The sequence below is a fragment of the Indicator indicator genome, chromosome 14 (genome assembly GCF_027791375.1).
Source record: "Indicator indicator isolate 239-I01 chromosome 14, UM_Iind_1.1, whole genome shotgun sequence".
NCBI lineage: Eukaryota > Metazoa > Chordata > Aves > Piciformes > Indicatoridae > Indicator > Indicator indicator.
This window is the reverse complement of record NC_072023.1, coordinates 26,208,239-26,232,244: the sequence shown is the minus strand read 5'-3', so window position 1 is coordinate 26,232,244 and position 24,006 is coordinate 26,208,239. Positions and strand designations below refer to the sequence as shown.

Below are 24,006 nucleotides of genomic sequence, written 5' to 3'. Positions count from 1 at the left end.
GATTAGGCTTCCTCTTCCATTGTCTCACCACCCTCAAGGGGATAGAACTTCTTCCTAACATCCAATCTGAATCTACACATTTATAGTTTTGCTCCATTCCCCCCAGTCCTGTCAATCCCTGACACCCTCAAAAGTCCCTCCCCAGCTTTCTTGTAGCCCCCTTCAGGTACTGGAAGGCTCCCTGGAGCCTTCTCCTCTCCAGACTGAACAACCCCAACTCTCTCAGTCTGTCTCCATAGCAGAGCAGCTCCAGCCCTCTGCTCATCCTCATGGCCCTTCTCTGGATACCTTCCAGCACCTGCAGATCCTTCCTGGAACAGAGGCTCCAGAACAGTGCTCCAGGTGGGGTCTCAACAGAGTGGAGCAGAGGGGGAGACAAACATTTCAAGGCACTATAATAATTGCTGTGAAGGTGAAGACTCAAGACTGCTTCTTTTAAAGCAGTTTAGGGTTTTTGACACAGTTTTAGAACCTGCCCTTATCTCAGTTGGAGACTTTACGTTCCCACTTTAGCTGAGGCATAAATCTGCATATACAGACAACCCCTTTCCAACACCTGATTAAGGGAGTGGGACATCCTTCTTAGAAGGGGAGCCTGAGGGAGCTGAGGGCTCTTCAACTTGGAGAGGAGGAGCCTGAGAGGTGACCTCATTCATGTTGATAAAGATGTGCAGGGTGAGTGCCCAGAGGCTGGAGCCAGGCTCTGCTGGGTGATGCCCAATGCTAGCACAAGGAGCAATGGTGGAAGTTGAGGCACAGGAAGTTCCATGGAAACAGGAAGAAACATTTTTTCCTTGTGAGGGTGATGGAACACTGGAACAAGTTGCCCAAGGGGGTTCTGGAGTCTCCCTCTCTGGAGATATTAGGAAATCACCTGGATGCATTCCTGTGTGATCTGGTATAGGGCAGAGATAGAACTGGGGGAATGGAACAAAACTAGAAGTGGATAGATTCAGATTGGATGTTAGGAAGAAGTTCTTCCCCATGAGGGTGATGAGACACTGGAACAGGTTGCTCAGGGAGGTAGAGGAAGGTCCATCCCTGGAAATTTTTAGGGTCAGGCTGGATGTGGCTCTGAGCAACCTGCTGTAGTGTGAGGTGTCCCTGCCCATGGTAGGGGGTTTGGAACTGGATGATTCTTGAGGTCCCTTCCAACCCTGACAATTCTGTGATTCTATGATCTGAGTTTACTACCTCTAAGGAAACAACTGCAATCTAATTTTTTGGTGGCCAACAGATTTTGTCTCTGATTCTGTGATCCTGCTCTAGCAGGGGGGTTGGACTTGATGACCTTTCGAGGTCCCTTCCAACCCCTAACATTCAGGGATTCTGTGATTATCCAATGCAGTACCTGAAGTACTGCTGTATGTTTTTGATAGGCAACACATTGATTAGTCTGGGTTTTTTTTCCTGCTGTATTGCACAAAAACCTGGTTATCTACAGCCATTAGTCCCATTACCATAGAGGCCTGGAGTATGATTTGACTACATTTTTGTAGGGTCACCTCCTTGCCAGTCAGCTCTTGGATTTACAGTACTGCCTTGGATATGATTTAACTAGAAGAATTAATTGGCTTGAGTCACAGAATGCCTTTGCTATCAGATCCTAGGCCAAGCAGTGGGCTCTGTTACTCTTAGGGACCCTGCTGACATGAATGTGATCACATTGTAAATGGCAGAACCAAATAGAACTGAAATGGAAAGGAAACAAAGGGAGAGAAAAATCTGAGCAGTCAGAAACATCAAATTACTTCTCCCTGCCCAGTCATAGCTTTATCCCTGACCCCAGTGCAGTCAATGGGAGCTGTGCCAAATAATTTCAGTAGAAGAATCTGGGTTGGATTGAGGTTTCTTGCTTCTGCCCACAGCAAAACAGATGCATTCCAGACCACTCTCAGGAAAAAAAAAAAAAGAAAAGGCCAAATTCCCAGTTACTGTGGCAACAGGAGGGACATTTCTCTTTGCTGTCATGTAATTTTGTCATCCAGTAGCTGTTTTGTGCTGTGACATGTTTCTCTCCTCTGTCAAATTCATGTTTTCTTCCCATGTGGAAGGCCCATCAGGGATAGAGCATAGCAGAAAACCATCAACACAAACAGCCCCCAGAAGGTTTTTCACATTTCCCACCTCACACCTGCCATAATGGCAAAACCATGTTTGCAAACAGCAAGGAAACACTGCCTGGAACATGTTCTCAAAACACAGAGAGCAACTCCAGCCTCAGTGTCTGTGAGAGGTGAGTGGTGATAAACTGCCTCAGAAGAACTCTAAAGACCTCTGCTGTGGAGAGCATCAGCTAAAGGCTGCACAGATTGTCCATCTCTGTCTGCATTTATTTTCATTTCTTATCCTTTTCTCCACTAAGGTCCTTGCTGTTGTAGTCCTTGGTTTATTGACCACTAAGGGTTTTAAACACCCAATCAGACTTATGGCAAGGTTTGACAGCTTCAGGAAAGCAGTGGCATAGGAGTGTGACTAATGATGCCCTAAAGACTGGCACAGACAATCAACCCAGATAGGGATTTTTCTTCCCTTCCACCTTGCTTTGTCTTGTTTTCCAGGGGGCAGTTCCCATGTTGACAGGCAGGCAGCCCTCTCTACAGGTGAAGATGACAGCAAAACCTGCCTCTTGCAGCCAAGGACAAAGAAGAGACTGGAAACATATGTTCCCTGTGTTTGGGATGATTCAGTTTAGGTAGGCTACCTGGGTCAGAGCCCAGATGGTGTAAACTGCTGAATCTCAGAGTTTTCATTAGCTGAGACTCCAGTTTAATAAATACCTTTTAATTAAAACTTCTAAGCTCTTCTGATCTTTCTTTTTTTTTTTTTTTAATAGCAACCAACAACCTCCAAACAACCTCCAAGGGGAAACTGAGGAAGCAAAAACTTGCATGACTTTTTTAAAAGTAATGATCTGAGTCACTGTACAAGCAGAAGCTTGCAAGTTCAAGCAGGAGCCCACATGTCCTGACCATGGGTATGATTGAACTGATGCAAAAGCAACCCCTCAAAAGTTTACTGAGCTAAGGAGGTCAGAACTGCCCTGTGCACGACAGTGAATCATCATCTGAAAGGCTCAGAGCTGATACTTTCAAAGTCAAGATTATTAACCAATTAATCACTGAACAAAGGTGTGCTGGAAAGGGGCAGAAAGACTCTTCTGTGGAGTTCAGAACGTTGTACCAGAGAGAGAAGGCAATGAGTGGGCTTTGAAGAGCACTTGAGAGGAAAACACCCCAAAGCCACATGTGAGGCAACTGAGCTTTCAGCAAGAGCTGAACACAAGAAGACAGGGAAGACATCAGAGCCTTAGCAGCTTAAGCTCAGCACTGCTAGTAAGTGGGATTCAAATGCCTGAGGGGCACTCAAGCCAAAGGGGTTCCTGAGGGCATCTACAACTGTGCCATCTGTCCCTTACATTTGGAACGGACCTTATAGATGGTTTCTGGAAGAAAATCAACAGCATCTTTCTCCCTCAGTTTAACCTCACTGGTGATTGCTGGCACAAATGTCAGAACATTCAAGCAGTAGTTAGCACAAACCCCCTCTAAACACCCTGCCACTTACTCCTGGTACCTTTTCTGTGATACTGTCCTAAGGTGAAGGAAAGGGTCCCTACCTCTCAGTTTGATTCTGTTACAGTGCACATTCAACCTATTTTCTAAGCAGATCTATCAAGCTCCAAGAGCAATACAGCTGCAACATGACTCAGCTTCAGGAGAGCAGATAGGGCCTTGTCAGCGCTGGTTAGTAAACTAATCTCCAGCACCTGAGTGGGTTGAGATGGTTCTGCAGGAGGTAGGTTTGTAGGCAGTAAGACTGAGCAAGATGTGAAATCCATTAGGTAGGTGCAATAAGTATCCCAGGAGTTCCTTCCCATGTGAGAAAGCAGCATGTCAATCAATGAAGTGAGGATGACATCTTAGCAGAGGACATTTACAAGATCTTAGGCTTTGAGAATACCTTCTCACCTGGCATATAAATACTGAAATTCAGAAATATCAGGAATACAATAGAGCTTAAAAATGTGGCACCTGCAATTGTGCCAAAGTAAATCCAACAGCCTACTGGAAAAGAAAAAGGAATGTATCTTATCAAATAAAAAAGCCAGAGTGCAGTCCCCACAACTCTTCTGGCTGCAGGCACACACCCAGGGATTTTTATTGGCTTTGAAGTGGGGTGGCAGAGTGTTACTCTTTATCATCTGTACCCAGGGCCTATTTGCTTCCCTCCCAGAGGATGACAATACAAAAACCCTTTACTTCCATGGTCAGACAAAGCTTAGAGCAGAAAGACCAAGATACAGCACTGGATAGTACAGCAAAGTGAGAAGGATTAATTTGGCATTCACAGAATCACAGAATGGTCTGGGTTGAAGGGACCTCCAAAGCTCATCCAGTCCAACCCCTCTGCAGTCAGCAGGGACATCCCCAACTAGATCAGGTTGCACAGAGCCCTGTCCAGCCTCACCTTCAGTATCTCCAGGGATGGGCCCTCAACCACCTCCCTGGGCAACCTGTTCCAGTGTTCCACCACTCTCATAGTAAAGAACTTCTTCCTGATATCCAATCTAAATCTGCTCTTCTCCAGTTTGAAGCCATTGTCCCTCGGCCTGTCCCTGCAGGCCTTTGCAAACAGTCTCTCTCCATCCTTCTTGTAGCCTAATAGCAGCCTTCCAGTACCTGAAGGGAGGTTGTAGCCAGGTGGGGGTTGGTCTCTTCTCCCAGGCAACCAGTGACAGAAGGAGAGGATAGTCTTAAGCTGTGCAGGGGAAGTTTAAGCTTGATCTTAGAAAGAAGTTCTTCGCAGACAGAGAGATTGGCCATTGGGATGGGCTGCTCAGGGAGGTGGTGGGGTCACCATCCCTGGAGGTGTTTAGGAAAAGCCTGAATGAGGCACTTAGTGCCATGGTCTGGTTGATTAGTTAGGGTTGGGTGATCAGTTGGACTGGATGATCTTGGAGGTCTCTTCCAACCTGGGTGATTCTGTGATACCTTCTCTTCCAAACTCAAACCAGAGAAATGCACATTTCCATAATGAAATCTAAGAGTAGAGCCAGTGTCCATTCACTGTTCAACTGTCTAAAGGTTCCAGCTCTGACATTTCCTGAGTGTATGACCTGCAATGCTAACTGCTGAGTGTTTCTGAAGCACTCAACAGCCTGAACTGGAAAATGAGGAGGTGGAAAGGGAAGAATCATTGAAGGCAATGAAATGTAGGGAATCTTGGCTTTCTTCAAGCTGCCCTTCCTCAGGTTTCCAACAGACATAGTTGGTGAACTCTCACTTTGCCCAAACATCTCATCAACTCCAGAAGAGAAAAATAAGAGAGAATTCCTACACAAGAAAAATGTGAGAGCTTAATTCCATCCTGGCAAAAGCAAACACAGTTCCACTGATTTCAATGCAGTTACAGATGTCCCACTTCATGTACCACAGAGCTGAGCACTGCTTTGCTTTCAAAGTAATTAACCATGTGTAAATGGCCTACAACACTGAAATGCAATTAAACAAATGAAGAGGGGACATGCCTGTTTTAAAACTTATCTAAGTAGTTGTGATGGTTTAGAGGCTAAGTGCCTTTAAGAACCACAAAGTTGCAGACCTCCAGGAGGTCCAGGGTGTCCAGGAGGTGGACTGGAAGGCGTATTTCAGTCTCATAAGTCCTGCACCCCTATAAAACTGGCTGCAGAGTCAGTTTTCTTCCCTCTCCTCCCAGGATGGACACACAGGTTGTTATTTCCTGCGGGGGAGGCCTGGTGTTGGCCTTGGCAATGCTGCCAATTACGCCTGGAGCAGCCTCATTGGGGCCTGGAGCTGCCAAGCTGAATTTTAGCTGTGTCACAATGGTGTGGTACGGAGGTTAGAGAGCCTTGGTAGGGAGGGGCATGAAGGCTGGGGCTTGTTGGCCTGGTTTAAAGGGAGGTTTGTGAAAGCTTTGGCTTAATGAGCTTCTGTGTTAAGCCCAGCCTATGGATTTTGTGTATTTTACATGCTTTGTATTGTTTCATGCAGTTGCAAATAACATTTCCATTTAAATTCTCCAATCCTATCTAATCTTTTCTGTGATCATTTTTTCTTTTACCCCTTTTAGAAAGAGCAAATCTGTCTGGCTCTAAACTAAGACAGTAGTGGACTTTAACAGCAAGTATTGATCTGGTGTTTTCTCTTTAATATCTTGAGCTTATGTCACTATCACAGACAAGAAACTGAGGATCTGCAGAACCATATCTATTATGGCAGACATGTTTCTTCCTCCCACAGCTTCCTATAGGCATTGAAATGAAATCATAGAATCACAGAATGGTCTGGGTTGGAAGGGACCTCTGGAGGTCATCCAGCCCAAGCCCCTCTGCAGTCAGCAGGGGCATCCTGCTCATCATGTATAAGCATGGTGAGAATCTCAGGAGGAACTTGTTCTTCCTTACAAACCATCTCAGCTCTGCAGCAGGTGGGCAGGTTGCTAAAAACTCAAAAGGGCAGAGAGAGAGAAAAGAAAATTGCTTACTGTTTCGAGGCTTCTCCTCATCCATGCCTTCATCTTCATTTTCTGGGTCAATATCTTCTGCTTGAGTTATCCAGTCTAAGTATCCCTTCAAATCCTCCTCTAGCTGTTGCTTTTCCCGTAATTTCTGGAAATCACCCCGGGCCTTAGCCTTCTCTCTTTCTTTGGAAAACTCCCTAGCAAGAGGGAGGGAGGGACAGGACATGGGTGGAGGGAAGGAAGAGATTGAAAAGCAATAGGTTAGATTGATTTTCACTAGAAAGCCTCCACATGTTGTGTGGCACATCTCACTTTCTCTGTTCTTTCGAGAAAAACACACGAGTGGAGCACACTTGCTAGGTACACACATAAAACAGCTGGAGGGGCCACAGGTTAACCAATGCTTAGGAAAAGATTCATCCCTTTTTTTTACCAATCCTTTCTTTCTCAACATTTGATCAGCAATTCAAATACAAACACATCATCATGTAACATCTCTGTACGACATCACACACTTTCTAATACTCTTTACCCCTTGATATCCTCCAACAGTTATCCCACAAGTAGCTCTGTGGATAATGGTTAATTGAATTCAATGATGAACTGTTTGACAACAATCTGACATCTGGAGAGTGAGATGGTGGTGGCTCTAAGTTCTAGCCAGGTTGCAATGTGTCTTTAAGATTATGCCTGTAATCACAACTCAGTTGGGCTAAAGGTAAGTGTAATGAATGGTACTCACAATTGTGCAGACATTTAATTATGGGCAGTTTCACCCACAGTAGCAGAAAATATATTTTAAAACTCAGACCTCAGGGTTTCAGTGCAGACTTTCAGTACTCAGGGCTGCTATCTGACATGAAATGTTCTTCAAATCTCAGGTTGGGTGGACAGCTATGATAAATTATGGATAGACAAAGCCTGCAGAAACTGAACTGGGAGAGACATTTGACAGTTTTATGGAAGACCATTAGTGGGAATATAAGCTTAAAATAGACAGCAAAGGAACAAGAATTTCATGTTGCTTAGCTATAAGCTTGGGTGCTTGCTTTGCTTTTCTGTCTATAAATACCTATCAACACCTGGTGGGTGTCAAGTGGAGGGGGCCAGGCTCTTTTTGGTGATGCACAGCAATAAGACAAGGAACAATGGATACAAACTTGAACGGAGAAGGTTTCAGCTCAACATGAGGAGAAACTTTTTTACAGTGAGGGTGACAGAACCCTGAAGCAGGCTGCCCAGAGAGGTTGTGGAGTCTCCTTCTCTGGAGACTTTCAAAACTTGCCTGGATGCATTCCTGTGTGGACTACCCCAAGTTATCCTGCTTTGGCATGGGGAGGTTGGACTGGGTGCTCTCTGGAGGTCCCTTCCAGCCTGTAACATTCTGTGATTCTTTCTGGCTGTGGTGCTGTTTCTTCCACTCTTCCAGAGACACTTATACTACCTTCTGGTTTTTTTTCTGGCAACACTGACCTACCTCTGTTTAGAGACTCTCCTGTGGTACCAAACCAGCTTTTAATGCTTGTATTTGGAAAACTCAGCTTAAGGATTGTCAAAAGTGTTGGACCAAGAGTACTTAAAGATTAAGTCTTGCGTCTGCTGAAGCAGATGACTACATAAGGCACACACAGCAGATAGTAAGGGCCACTGTATCTAGAAAGGACAGTAAAGTACCTCTCTCCCAAGCACTATCCATTATCCTTGCTGATGACTGTCAGCAGTGAATGGATTTTTTTAAAAAACCCTTCACCTAATATTTGTCCTAAGTCTGTTCCTGCAAAAACAGGTGTTGTAGGTTAAGGGCAATCAAGAGTGAATTGGTATAACTACAAAGTAAAGTTCTCCAGAGGCTAGAGAGTCCCAGGGGGATGGGCAGTTCATCCTGGGATACTGTAATCTGTCATTCTCTTCTGTTTTCTGTATTTCTCTATTTCAGGGAGTGTACAGCCAAAGCTGTCTCTCTGCTCCCTGTCTCAGGACGTGCACGTGGTTGTCTTTACGGTTTGTTGGGGAGAGGCTTTCCTTTGGCCTTGGCTGGCAGGGAATTTCCAGCTACACTACAGGGCTTGGGGAAGCCTGAGTCTAGTGTGTGTGTGCAGGCAGTGTGGCTGCTCTTGGGCCTGCTGAGCCTGAGGTGGGTGGAGGTTTCTGGAAGGCTCTGGAAGGTTTTGGCCTCATAGGCCTGAATATATTCCTTTTACTGGAATGCCTTTTGTCTATACTTGTAAATAGAATTTCCATTCAAACTTCCAATCCAGTGTGGAACATTTTTATCTTACTCCTTGGAAGGGGTAAAACCTTGCTGTCTTTTTGCCCCGGGGAGCTTGTGCTCAAAACTAGGACACCAGGTAGGAAACCTACCACTAAGGTTGGTGGCACAGTACTGGGGATAAGAAAATCCCACCCCAAATGTTACTGAGTGCCACGTGAAAAGCCCTTAGGCATCTCTATTAGAAGCCCACTCCTTGAGATGGAGCAAGTTTCTACCAGCAATGGGGAAGTATATCTCTCCTGTTGGGACCAAAACACGCTGAAAGACGTCTGTTGACTTCACAGGCTTTGGATCAGGCTTTCAGCATCACAAGGTGTGCACAAAATCATCACTGCAGCAGGATGCAAGTAGGATGATGCCTTCATTTCGAGCCAAGGTGACAAAATATGTGTGTGCCATCTCCTCCCTGAAACACTGTGGAGGGTTCAGCTTATCCCAGGCTTAAAGGTAGATCACAGTCAATCCTGGCACCAAACTTAGCTGCAAGGCAGGCAAAGCTGTTGCAAGTGTGGCAAGAATGAAAAAATAAAATTTTCTCATGCTGGGAGCGATGCTTTGCTGTTTCAAATGTAAAGCAAATGAGCCCCCAACAATAACAATAAAACCTGTGCAAAGAATTTTAGAAAAATTCAATCAATAGCAGTTAGATTTTCTGCTTCAGTAACATTTTTCCTCTGGGTCTGACATAGTGCTTTACCCAAATGAATGAATTAACTCTTGAAAGAACAAATAAAATCACTGCAACTGTGTCTTATTAAACCTGGCTGATAAATCCCAACATTTCAATTGTTGGCTCTTCAAATGGTGGTTTAGAGTCTAGAACAGATGGGTCCAATTTTGAAAGGGACTGAGCCCTCAGCTTCAAGTAGAACTCTTTATATGTGCATGGATATCACTTGCAAGGGATGTTTTCCAAACCAAAGTGGAAAACATCAAGAAACAGTCCAGCTTACAGAAAGTGGAACTGCTACTGTGAACTGAAGTGGATCATTTATGTCAGATGCTTCTAAGCTGCAAGCCTACTTGAGTCTTTTCAGTCCTCACTGTCTCTCTCAAATGAGTCTTGGGCTGGGGGGAGAGCTGACTAAACAAAGGTGAGGTTTTAGCACAGTCTTTACACCAACCATCTGCATATGAGTGAATTTGTTACCTATCTTTTTGATGGCACAGCTTAAAATTCTGTGTTTGTCCAGTTCCAGTGACCTGCAGCTGCACATCTCTTTCCTTTGTGCCATGCATGACACTCGACTTCCCAGATGACCCTCCAAAGAAGACAACTTACTTAAATTATCTTCATTTCTATGCCATTGAGAACAGGTGGCTTAGAAACTGTTAATGCAATTCAAGCCATCTCCCACCTGCAATGTCAGGCAATAGCCAGGCAAATGTAGCTCATGATCAAGAATCACTATCAATGGTCATTTATCATCCCATGTGAAACAAGATGGTGACCTCTGTCCAGATCCTGTTGCAGGTAGGTTTGCCACCATCATAGCTGGCAGTAAATGGTCATTGTTGGCAGTCTCAGTAGGGAGGCTGAAGACCAAAAAAGCTTTCTGATGGAAGTGCCATCTTGAGTCTGGAGGTGACCCTCTCAAAACACATTGTACTGTCATGCCAGGGATAAGGTCGCTAAAGGCTTGCAAAACAACCAAGTGACCTGTCTCTTTTCAGTGAACAATAATACCATCAGGTTCAGAGTCAGAGAATATGGCTGAGTTTTACCAGATTTCAGTTTAATTCCCTTTCCTTCTCCCAGAAATGGGAAGCTGTGTCTTCTAATGGGAATGCCACAAAGCAGTATATTCTGGAGAGACCTCTGTGTGAGGTTACAGCGGGTCAAGATCATAAATAGAAACACCCAGCTCTGTATCCTGTACTGTTCCAGAAGAAAATTTCTCTTGCCCATCCTTATGCCTGAATATAGGTAATTCTTGTCTATATCTGATCTCAATATGATTTCTAGCATTTAGAGTGGTGGACAGTGAGCAAATCAGCAGAATTCTAGCAGCTGAAAAACCTTGTTTACCACTAAAAGTGCAGCACAAGGTTTCAAATCTCATCCACCTTGAGAAATATGCCAAGGAATGGGAAGGATTGGAAGAGGAGACAGAAGACTAGGAAAAAGTCCTGAAAGGTCACAAAAATTGTTCCAGGAGGAGCTACAACCACAGCCATCCTCCCATTCACTCTGACTTTGGCCTTGGCAGTAAGAGGATCCCAAGCAGCTCTCAAAGCAGAAGAAACAGCTGTTTTCCTGCCCTCCATCCACCCTGGGCAACTGCTTGTTTGGCCTGTGGCTTGGGATTTGGGTCAGTACTAGATAAAATGTAAACCAAACATGAATCTATGTCTGAAAGTTCCACCCACACTGCCATTTTCCCCCCTCACTAATTGACTGAAATGGGTAACACAGCTGTGAACATCTCTGATCTCAAAGTCCTCTATGAGGGGCTTCGCTGCTCACAGCAAGGATGTGGAATCCTTTTGTCTGGTGTGTGATTTGCTGACTGGCTATTTCCTTTGGAATACAGGACTGTACACAGTGTGCTGAGTGAAGGCAGGAAGGGGATTACAGCTCTACACATGAACACCCTGTCATACTATTTAGCTTGACATATGCCCAGTGAATTCACAGAAGGACCATGAATGGATGGCATATCTGAGGAAAACCAAATTACAAATAAGCTGTTTAGGCAGAGCAGAAGGCAATATTTGATTCTGCAGGTGCAATCAAGATGTCTTTGTGAGTACAATTAATTACACCTACGTATTCAGAAGTGATTAAAAAAAAAACACTAAGCTAATCTGTCACTGATGAAGTCTACCTACATGACATGCTTGGTGCAGGTCCTGAAGTATATAAAGAGGAAAAAAGTCAGAGATGCCCAGAATGGATATACAAAGCTGCCTGGGAATGCTGCTTTTTATCTGGGTAGAACAGACAGGTCAGGTAGATCATCTACATAGATCAGACTAATAGCAATAATAACAAAAAAAATAGAGCTGCATCTGCAAAGTGAAGACTTTGCAACTCAGCTGAATTTAGAAGTGTTTTAGAAAGTTAATTGTTCAAGACCTGCTTATTTAGCCCAAAGAAAATTTGGAACATTTCCTCCATCCTGTCTGTGTTATTTTTTTCATGGATGCAGATTCTTAAGTTTCTTTTTACTTCTCCAATTCAGAAAAATATTGCAGCAACAGTGCAGCTGTCATAACAGAGTGCACACAGGCAGGAGGAACCCACAGCCTTAACAAGGTGCACTTTGTCTTGGATTTCAGTTCTCTCTAGAGACTGCGTCCATCTCTTACCACTCGCTGTGGTGGTTCAGATACAGCATGTCAGGAGGTGGAAGGTCTAGGCCCCAAAACACTGTCTCATGTTGGAAAATGAGAGGAAATTCAATTTTTAGTTTTGAAGAGACACAAATCCAAGTGTAGGTAAATTAAATCAGCAGTGCTTCAACACTGTGCACTCCTCAGGGCTGGCCTCACAGGCACTGTTTAGCCAACCAGATACTGTATGACCTTTAACTACTGTGCTGTGTGGACTCTGAGTGCACCTCTGATAAAACAGATCACTTCCCCTCTGCCACCTGGTCAGCATCATCCACTACTGCTGACATCCTTACCTGCTGATCAGAGTATCCACCTGGAGAAACAAGGAGCTTAAGCTTTCAATTTGTATCCAGAGCATCACTCTTCAGATATCCAAACACTGAGTACTGCCTGACACTTCATTCCTGCTCCCATTACTCATTGGAAACCCTTCTCCTTGTAGTAGCTGTCTTAGTAGCACATCTCCTTCAGTGGAGTAATGAAGACAGTAGTAACACCTCCTGTAGATCTGCTGTTTACCTCTTTGCAGGATGTCCAGTCATGGATCTTCTCACATCCTACCACTGCCCTTCCTATTTTTTTGGCCTGAGTACCAAAGATATAATTTCTGTGAGGCATCAAGTCTTCTCTCCTGCTCAGGGATCATTTTCCCTCTCATGACCAAAAGAGAGGGGACTTTTGGGCTGCCCACTCATGCAACAGGTACAGAATCTGATCAAATCAATTTAGAGCTCATTAAGTAAGGCTGGATAACCAAAACAAAGAAAAAGAGGATGCATTAAAATTCTTGTACCATGTTTATCCATGTAGATAGAATGGCTGTAGGCACCCAGTCATGCCCAAATATGGAATTAGAAGCCTAATGCTAGGAAATCTTTTAAAAAACAAAAAAAAAAATCTCATGAGGAATGTTTGCTGGCTTGATTCCTCTAATTCTGTGGTTCCCCAGGGGCAGGGAAGTTTTCAGCTACTGGGGACAATATAAATTGTTTTCAATCAAAGCAATTAAAATGAAGCTTTGCAATGAGGGTTACACTGCAGGACTGAAATACAGCTAAATGTCTAATCTTAAGAATGCTTAAACACTGGAAGAAATTCTCCTGCTTCTCTGTCCATGCTTAGAAAAGATCAGAGGGAAATGGTCTTTTCTCCCTGCATCAGGCCAGGCTTGCATCCTGCAGAACAGAAAAGCTGTGCTGATTGAAGGTGAAACAGGCCCAGGGCCCTCTGCAGGGAAAACAGCCTTCCATTAGGCTGTGCTTTAAAGCTACTGACTAATGTGAACATTTCTCATGTGAGGAGACATAATTTAACAGGGATTTCATCCCTCAAATGTGAAGGATGTCTCACGCTCTCAGTTCTCCTTCAGTCCCACTGACTCTTCCACAGATTTTACTACAGTGCCCTTCTTCTATGGTGAATGGGACATGCTTTGCTCCCAGGGGAGCATAGTGTTGTCCTCTTCCCCCAGAGTACAGGTTGAAGTCTCAGGTAGGCAACCACATTACAGGCAGTGAGTTGTTGTTTATTCCTTTGATTTAGCCAAAAAGATTCCATCCATGGAATCTTAGGAATGTCACGTTTTGCTGTTGGCACAGCAACAGCTTAGGCCTTCTGCTAGGGTTCCTGAGACCAACCTGCCACTGCCTGTTGTTTTGCTAACCATAGAGGAGGGATAGAAATACAAATTAAAAATAAAATAAAACAAAATAAACAATAATAAAATGTTTTCCTGGTACTGCTTACCCGCTAAGCACACCGAGAACCAAGTTAAGTACAAAAAATGACCCTATGATGATTAGTGTAACAAAATAGATCCAGGGCCAGTCCCTTCCTATGGCATCATTGACCTGGAAGAGTGGAATGATAGTTAGTGAGACAAGCTCAGATTCTGAGCACTGCAAGGCTCCAGCCAAAGAGATCCCAAGTCACCAGCAGTAAGATTTTCAATAGCCACTTCTCAGGAAATTTATGACAGGTCTCCATTGGTAATTTTGAACACCCTGAGGTGGAATTTCTTTGCCAGACAGCAACACCTCTTCTGTTACCTGGATGTATGATTTGCAAGGTTTGAACATTTTGTCAAAACATTTTGAGAGCTGATGTGAAGCTTCCTTGGATTCAGATTTTTTAAACCCTCTGAAAGAATCCTGGTGACAGGGAAGAACCCTTATTATGGAGTCTTGCCCTGTAGCAGTGGAAAAAGGACACCAAAACTGTCAGCTTACCCGCTCAACACACCAAGAACCAGATTTAGAACGAAAAAGGATCCAAAGATGACCAGACTGACAAAATACACCCATGGTAACTCATAGCCCATAGCGTCCTGCATCTGGAAAGACGAAGGAAAGTTAGAAGACAGAGAGGGAAAGCAGAAATGTTTAGGCAAAGGAAGAGAAAAGGGTTGTAAACAGAGCCTGTGGTTGGTTTACACATCATCACAGCAAGTGTTTCTGAATGTTTGCTCTAATGTGACTGCTCCTTTGATCCCTTTTTTTTTCCCCTCTAGCTGTTTATGTGCAGGCAGTGATTAATATAGGCTGAGAGATACCCATGTGCTGCACCCACACTTTAGATGCTCCAAGCTGGGCATTGTCACTTTCTGGAGGTTAGCTACAGTACCACAAGGGTCCACACAATGCCTTCTATCCCCTGCACACACTTATGCCTCACTGCTGGCAGTGAACACATTGCTAGTTTTCATTAAGCACTGCCACATCTTGTTGCCAGCTCACATTTACTTCCCACGTGTAGCACAGGCATGTGTGCCTCAGAGAGAAGCAGCTGTGGGCAAATACTGATCCCTCCCTGGCAATGCTCTGGAAATCTCCACAGTTTACCACAGTGAGGGCAGCAGCTGAATGCTTTTCAGGAAGGTCCTTTCAAGGCTCACCATGTTTGGACCTGGTCAAGTGTTTCCCAAAGCCTTTTCACAAACTGCCTTTCTCTCCTTGAAGGATGAATCTCTCCTTCAGCATGTGATTCCTACACAACTGAATCTTCAGGGAATTCAAGAGTGTAAACTAAATTACCTGAGCATAGGCCTGGCTTTCACACTACTACAAGCATCTGCAAATGAAGCAGGCAAGTCTTGCTGTAGCACCAGAAGCTGTGTTATGTGTAGAGCAAGTCCAGCACATAAGAAGGTATTGTATATATCCCAAAAGCATCGAGTACACAAACAGTATTTTATCTTGAATCCTCCTTCAGAGTTCAAACTTCTAGACAGTTGCTGGATACCTTAACAGAATCTCACTTTCATGATGGCATCAAAAGTATCACGGTCCACTCTTCACTTCTCATGAAAACTTATTTCCTGAGCCAGACATAGCACCATTAAAGAAACAGATGGTGGTTACCCTTTTCAGGAGCACTAAAATGATTTATAAACATAAATTGCAGACTTGAAAGTACCTAAAGACATAAATCATCCCTTTGCTTTCATGCTTTTGAATTTTGTATTCTATGTTGTCCTCTCTTTCCTCTCTCTTTTGCAACCTAAACATTTGTTGTGATCACAGGAGAAATATTCTTCCATACATGGGCACAGGGACACACTTCAGGGCAAGCAATCTGACTCCAGACTCCTAACAACTCAGGAAAGGAATTCAGACCTTTTGTAAGACAAGGCAGGAGAGTAACACTACTGTAACCAGTTCTTTGTGGATGGGAGTCCAGCGTCCCGTTTTTCTTCCAAAGCATAGTCACTAAAGTCCTTGATTGGCAACAGTCCAGTCAGTAGGCTGATCCAGAACTCTATCTCAGGGTTCCTTCAGCTGTGACTGAATTGAAGCAGACTCATTAAAAAATAAACTCAAATCTGCCTCTGTGAAAACAGTTCATCAGCTCATTCCTCAGAGGATTAATACCTTAGGTGGCCAGAAGAGAGTACCTGAACACAAAACATCTCTGAAGCACATTAAACAGCTTCCCTTTTAAATACTTTTGTAGCATTTTTCAGTTAGTTTATAAACAACACCAATTATTCTTTATGCTTGCAAGCTACATTTCATCCCCCCTCTGCTGGGAAACATAGCAGTGTTTTGAAGAGAACAAAACATCAGGGCGTACAAAAATGGAAGCAAATCTTCACCTGCAATCACAGTGGGGAAATCAGGCAGGCAAAGTGTAACTGCCCAAGCTGCAATGAATAAAGAAATTACACTTCACATCCTTAACAGCTCCTACAGATATGTCAGCCAGAAAAGGAAAGCCAAAGGAAGCATACTCCTCCAACAAGCACGACTGGCAAGCTGGTAACAACAGATGAGGAGAAGGCTGAGGTAGCTCAACAACTTTTTTATCTTAGTCTTCACTGGCAACCTCTCTTCTCACACCTCCCAAGACGACAGAGTGCAAGACAGGGACCAGAGGTGCAAAGTCCTTCCTGCTGTAAGAGAAGATCAGGTTTGTGGCCACCCGAAGGAGGTGAAAATACCTGTCTGTGGGACATGACAAGATGCTTCCTGGTGTCCTGAGGAAATTGGCTGATGTTGTTGGCAAGCCACCCTCCATGATATCTGCAAAGTCCTGCAGTCAGGTGAAGTCCCTGGAGACTGGAAAAGGTGAAACACTGCACCCATTTTTAAAAGGGTTCAAAGGAGGATCCCTGGGAACTACCAGCCTGTCAGCCTCACCTCTGTGCTTGGGAAGATCATGGAACAGACCCTCCTACAAGTCATATTAAGCCACATGGAGGACAGGGAGGTGACAGCCAGCATGACTTCAAGAAGAGCAGGTCCTACCTGACCAACCTAGTGGGATTCTATGAGGGAGTGACTACATCAGTAGACTAGGGAAGAGCTCTGTATGCCATCTAGCTGGGTCTCTGTAGGGCCATTGACTTGGTTCCCCACAATATCATTTTCTCTAAATCGGAGAAATGGATTTGATGGGCAGGGACTGGGAGGTACTGGGAGCTAGCAGTGTGAGCTCACAAGCCCAAAAGGCCAACTGTGTCATGGCCTGCATCAAAGGAACTTTGGCCAACAGGTTGAGGGGAGATGATTCTGCTCCTCTACTCTACTCTGGTGAGACCCTGACTGGAGTACTGTGTCCAGCTCTGGAGTCCTCATCAGCACAAGAAGGACATGAACCTGTTGGAGCAGATTGAGAAGGGGACCACAAAAACAATCAGAGGGCTGGAACATCTGCCCTGTGAAGAAAGGCTAAGAGCAGTGGGGTTGTTCAGTCTGGAGAAGAGAAGGCTCTGGGAGACCTTGTTGTGGCTGTTCAATGCTTAGAAGATGTAATACAACTCTTTGTTTTGTCTTATCTCTTAAAGGGAGTTAGAAACTGCTAGTTCCAATTCCCACAAAGAGGCCTACAAGAATGATGGGGACAGGTTTGATTTTTTTTTTTTTTTTTTTTTTTTTTGCAGGGCCTGTTGCAGTAGGACAAGGGGTGATGGTTTTAAACTAAAAGACTAGATAGGAGGAAGGAATTTTTACACAGAGCAGTGAAACACTGAAACAGTTTTCCCAGAGAGGTGGTAGATGTCCCATCCCTGGAAACACTGAAGGTCAGGTTGGACAGGGCTCTGTGCGACCTGATCCAGATAAAGATGTCCCTGCTCACTGCAGGGGAGGTTGGAACCAGATGACCTTTAAAGTCTTTTCCAACCCAAGGCATTCTATGATTGTCTACAAAGAATGCTACACGCTGCATAAAGCAAACCATACCAGTGAGTATGGATGACTCTGAAAAACTGCCAGAAGAATTTACCAGCTCAGGCAGAAGGATGACTTAACTTCCCTCTAATTATGACAGACAGTGATAAAAAAGCCTCAGCTGTATGGTATTTGGATGGTTGGGGTTTTTTGTCAGCTAGGAAAGTCATCTGGGAAAGCAGTACAGGTTAGGAGGTGGTCTGCTGGAGAGCAGCCCTATGGACAAGGACCTAGGAGTGATGGTGGACAACAAGTTCTGCATGGGACACAAATGTGCCCTGGTGGCCAAGAAGGTCAATGGGATCCTGGGGTGCATTAAGAGGAGTGTGTCAAGCAGTACCAAGGAGGTTCTCCTCTCCCTCTATTCTGCTCTAGTGAGACCTCACCTGGAGTATCACATCCAGTTCTGGGCTCCCCAGTTCAAGAGGGACAGGGATCTACGGGAGAGAGTCCAACAGAGGTCTACAAGGATGCTGAAGGGACTGGAGCACTGCCTCATGAGAGCCCTGGGGCTGTTTAGTCTGGAGAAGAGAAGACTGAGAGGGGATCTCATCAATGTCTATCAATAGCTGAGGGCTGGGGTCAGGAAGGAGGGGACAGGCTCTGCTCACTTGTGACCTGGGAATAGGACAAGAGACAATGGATATAAACTACAGCATAGAAGGTTCCACCTCAACATGAGGAGGAACTTCTTCACTATGAGGGTCCCAGAGCACTGGAACAGGCTGCCCAGAGAGGTTGTGGAGTCTCCTTCTCTGGAGCCTTTGCAGCCCTGTCTGGATGTGTTCCTGTGTGACCTGTGCTGGATTCTATGGTCCTGCTCTGGCAGGGGGTGGCAGGCTGGATGATCTTCGGAGGCCCCTTCCAACCCCCAAGATCCTATGAGCCTGTGAACTCCTCAAAGCTCTAACAGAAATCAATCCTAAATAGCAAACACTGGGTGCAGAATTCAGGTGTATGTCAAGGGTCCTTTTGTACTACTCTGACACAAAGAAATTTCCAGATGGCAAGAAGCTTCCATGGTGGCCTGGTAAAGTCTAGAGTATGGTGTACTCTGGCTATTCCCAACCCTGCACAGTTGCATAATGATGGGACCAACTAGCATCAGCACAAATTAGTCCTGAAAAATAGACCTACATTCTGGTACAGCAGAGGCTCTGGGAGTCCTCAGAGTGAACATTCAGGAGGTCAGCTTTTCCTTTCCTTTTTATTGCCCAGTCATATACGTAACTGAGAAGCTGGGAGGCAGTGATAGCTTCCCAAGTGTAGAGAACCCATCAGGCTTTGTCAGACAGCTGACCCTTTCTCTCTGTCCATGGGTTCCCTATGCTTGGTGATCTCACCTCTCATTTTATTTAGCAGAAGGTGGGATTTTTTTTTGGTGGGACTGAGCCACAGGAATAGGTGTTAAGTGTTGATGTAAGAGTAGGTCTTGAGTAAATCATGTTAAAAACAACCCTTTACTAAGGAGCCAGTACACTGTGAGCTCATTGCTCTGGAGAAACAGCTGCAGGGGAAATACACAGAAACTGGGCAGAACCTGGGGGAGGGGAGGAATAGACTTACAGAAAACCATAACCACAATGGATGAACATTAAAGGACCATTAAAATCTTGGCAAAGATTGCATCCTTCCAGATATCTGGGAGTCCTTCCTCCAGGAGAGACTTTCCTCAACTGAGCAGCAGGCCCATAGAGCTAGCATTAAAAACCTTGCACCTGTGTGGGAATGAAACTGCTTCCTGGAAATGTATCATTCCCCTGTGACTCTGCAGCTATTAACCACAGTTGTCCTGCTGAATGCAGCTGAAGGCTTTCACTGCAAGCACAACTTAGATGCTAGAGCTGATTTGTCCTAATGATGCTACTGAATTGGAGACATTGCAGAGGGTCAGCACAAGAGCAGAAGGAGTGACAGCATTTGCACACTACTGAGCACAGAAAACTAGACCCCAAAGTTCAGCTCTCTGAACTTGAGAGTGAACTTGAGAGGTCACAGAGAGTTTGCTGCTAACCACAGGAATCTCAACAGAAAAGGTGGACCACCTTCTCCAGTTCTGAACAAAGGGTACCAACCAGCAGATATAGAATCATAGAATCATAGAATTGTTAGGGTTGGAGGGTCATCCAGCTCCAACCCCCCTCCCCCCCCCCCCCCCACTACATCAGGTTGCTGAGAGCCACAATATGTGAATGATAATATTCCAGCTACAGCAGACAAAGTGATTGCAACCTGATGTCAGCTTAAGCATGTATGGGACACTTGCTAGGTCAGCTGGAAGCACAGCGCTGGTGGGAATCTGCAGATTTGTCATTTATAGCAAGAATTCCACTTTCTGGGTCAAACTGCCTGACCTTTCACACCTCACATCTCAATGACATCTTGCTACTGTGAAAGGTGAGGAAGTTGGCACATTTCTGCACACTAATTCATCATCTCTAAGAGAGCTCAAGAGTAAGGAACTTCGATTCCTTCTTGTGATTTGACACATACACACTCTGACACTGTGGGGGCATAACACTGGCTTACTATGCTTCATCTTTCCAGTCTGCAAAGTGGGATGCCATCTTGCCTTGCTGGGTACTGTCCAAGAGACCACTCAGAGTCATGACTGAAAGAGTCTATTTCAGATATTTGAGGTCTAGTGGACCTTGAGAACTGGGGAAGAACTCTTCCTTTGCCAAGCATCCTTAACTGCTGTAATGATTATAGCTTTTCAGCGTTCAGCTAAAGGATGTTCTCTCAATGCTGCAGACCAAGTGCAGGGTCTTGCATCCTATAGCCTGGGCAGGGACTGGCTAAAGAAAAGGCCTTGGGGGTGCTGGGGGATGAGAAGCTCAACAGGAGCCAGCAGTGAGCACTTGCAGCCCAGAGAGCCAAGCAGAGCCTGGGCTGCAGCAAGAGAAGTGTGGCCAGCAGGGCAAGGGAGGGGATTCTCCCCCTCTGCTCCACTCTGCTGAGACCACACTTGGAGCTCTGTGTCCAGTTCTGGAGCCTCTATTACAGGAAGGATCTGGAGGTGCTGGAAGGTGTCCAGAGAAGGGCCACCAGGATGAGCAGAGGGCTGGAGCTGCTCTGCTCTGGAGACAGACTGAGAGAGTTGAGGTTGTTCAGTCTGGAGAAGAGAAGGCTCCCAGGAGACCTTCTTGTGGCCTTCCAGTGTCTGAAGGGAGCTACAAGAAAGCTGGGGAGGGACTTTTTAGGATATCAGGGGGTGATAGGACTGGGGGGATGGATCCAAGCTAGAGGAGGGGAGATACAGATCAGACATTAGGAAGTTCTCCCCCATGAGAGTGGTGAGACACTGGAACAGGTTGCCCAGGGAGGTGGTGGAATCTTCATCCCTGGAGGTTTTAAAGGCCAGGCTGGATGTGGCTCTGGGCAACCTGCTGTAGTGTGAGGTGACCCTGGCCATGGCAGGGAGGTTGGAAGTGGATGATCCTTGAGGTCCCATCCAACCCTGACAATTCTATGGTTTACAATTCTAATTTATTATGGTGGGGTGATTTCCCTTGAAAGGATCCAGATAAATTTGTCCAGTGCAGAAAGAAAACTTTGAAAGATTACTTTTTCTACCTTTCCCCATGCTAGAGGTGTATTACATCAGCAGAAATAGCTGAGGAACAACACATTGATCCCGAAGGAGAAAAAGGACATTGCTGGCAGTCTCTGAGAACATTCAACTAACAACTTGGATGTATCTTGGCAATATGTTGAGGCTGCTCTGCAGAAAAAAAAGAAAAAGGAAAAACTATTTGTTCAATGAATCATTGTCTTCTGGTTAACATCTCAACTGCAAAGCTGATCTGAGCTTAAGGACACCTTGGCTCTGCAGTACCTGCAGTCTTTGCCTTGAAGGTTCTTGCTAGTAGAGCAGATAGAGGATTTGTGATGGGAAGGTTTGACTCCTTTCTCTCAACAGGCTGAGAACTGGGTGCAAGCAAACCTCATGAATTTCAATAAGGAAAAGTGCAGGGTCCTGCATTTGGGGGGGGAAATAACAGCAGGCACCAGGACAGGTTAGAGGCTGCCCTGCTGGAAAGCAGCTCCACAGAGAAAGACCTTGGAGTGCTGGTGGACAGCAAGTTCTGCATGGGACAGCCATGTGCGCTGGTGGCCAAGAGAGCCAAGAAAAGTGTGGCCAGCAGGGCTAGGGAGGTTCTTCTCCTCCTCTACTCTGCCCTGCTGAGACCACAGCTGCAATCCTGTGTCCAGTTTGGGGCTCCCCAGTTCAAGAGAGACAGAGACCTGCTGGAGAGAGTCCAAGGGAGAGCCATGAGGATGATGAAGGGACTTGAGCATCTCCCCTGGGAAGAGAGACTGAGAGCCCTGGGGCTGTTTAGTCTGGAGAAAAGAAGGCTGAGAGGGGATCTGATCAATGTCTATCAATAGCTGAGGGGTGGGTGTCAAGTGGAGGGGACCAGGCTCTTTTGGGTGGTGCACAGTGATAAGACAAGGACCAATGGATACAAACTTGAACAGAGAAGGTTTCACCTCAACATGAGGAGGAACTTCTTTAGTGTGAGGGTGACAGAGCCCTGGAGCAGGCTGCCCAGAGAGGTTGTGGAGTCTCGTTCTCTGGAGACTTTCCAACCCCACCTGGATGCATTCCTGTGCAGACTGCCCTGGGTGATGCTGCTTTGGCAGGGGGGTTGGACTGGATGATGTCTGGAGGTCCCTTCCAAGCTCTAATGCTCTGTGATACTATGACCTAAGACATCTTTAGCAGTTATGCTATTAAACAACTCATAGGTAGGCAATTGGACTCTGACTATTGAGAGTGTGACACAAACAAACCATCTCCTAAATGTGCAGAAAATTAATGCTGGTGGTTAGCTCTGGTACATAGTCCTACACATTGTCTTTTCCTCTGATCTCTAAACAGTACAGTGCTTGTGTTATACTGCTCCTTTTTCATGTAACACTTGTGATCAGTCCAGGCATTTCATTTTGCACCTTATTGTAAGCCAAACTACTCTTAATGTTGTTTTAAACAAGGAAATTATTTATTGTAATTGAGAACTTTTAGGGATAAATCCACTTATTTCATTTTGCAACTTTTTGTAAGCCCCTACTACTCTTGATGTTGCTTTTAACAAGGAAACATTTTTAGTAATTCACAATTTCTAACTTTTCCACAAATCCATAAATGCTTAAGAGAAGTCCCAGAAGAATTTCAATGAGGTAACACCAAGCTAAAGGTGCAGTGAAACAGGACACAGTACTAAAATTGGCTTTCTCTGTATGTTAGGGTTCATAAACACCTTTTCCAACCTGTAGGGCAAACTACAGAATTGCTTCTTTAGAACAGATATCCTGCACTTGAAGTCTGGATCATGCAAGGCTGATGCACGCCATGTCAAAACAAGGCATGAAAATGGCACAGTTTCACTTGAGAAATTCCTAGCTTCTCTCCATGTACACCTTAGAATCATAGAATGGTCTGGGTATGGGAGAGACCTCCAATGCTCATCCAGTCCAACCCCTCTGCAGTCAGCAGGGACATCCCCAACTAGATCAGGTTGCCCAGAGCCCTGCCCAGCCTCACCTTCAATATTTCAATGGATGGGGCCTCAACCCTGGGCAACCTGTTCCAGCGTTCCACTACCCTCACGGTGCAGAACTTGTTCCTAACACCCAATTTCAATCTGCTCTTCTCTAGTTTGAAGTCATTGCCTCTTGTCCTGTCCCTGCAGGCCTTTGCAAACAGTCTCTCTCCATCCTTCTTGTAGCCCCCTTCAGGTACTGGAAGGTTGCTATTAGGTCTCCCTGGAGCCTTCTCTTCCGCAGGCTGAACACCCCCAGCTCCCTCAGCCTGTCCTCACAGCAGAGCTGCTCCAACCCCCTAAGCATTTTTATGGCCTTCCCCTGGCCCCACTCCAACAGGTCCATGTTCTTCCTGTGTTGAGGGCTCCAGAACTGGACACAGTACTCCAGGTGAGGTCTCACCTGAGCAGAGCAGAGCAAAGTGGCAGAATCACCTCTCCGGATCTGCTGGCAACATGGATTTTGATGCAGCCCAGGCTGTGATTGCCCTTCTGGGCTGCAAGCTCACACTGTCTGCTCATGTCCAGCTTCTCATCCATCAGCACCCTCTCCCCTACTCTGTACTGATAGCGAAGATTGTGCCTTGGATTGCAAGGGTTGCACCTTGTGAGGCCATGCACAGGATCTATCCATCTGATTTCATCATTCACAAAAGAAGCAAGGGAAGGACTGCAATTCCTATTGTCCATCCTAGAT

General features: G+C 45.4%; 1 protein-coding gene across 1 annotated transcript in view; it reads right to left on the bottom strand.

The window, feature by feature from the left end:
• CACNA1C (calcium voltage-gated channel subunit alpha1 C) overlaps positions 1–24,006 on the bottom strand; it is a 698,267-nt gene that overhangs the window by 203,007 nt on the left and 471,254 nt on the right. The window contains exons 8-9 of the mRNA XM_054386505.1: positions 13,841–13,944; positions 6,508–6,680 (exon numbers count right to left, since the gene is read on the bottom strand). Coding sequence (XP_054242480.1) covers positions 6,508–6,680; positions 13,841–13,944 — 277 coding nt within the window. The remainder of the gene's footprint in view (positions 1–6,507; positions 6,681–13,840; positions 13,945–24,006) is intronic.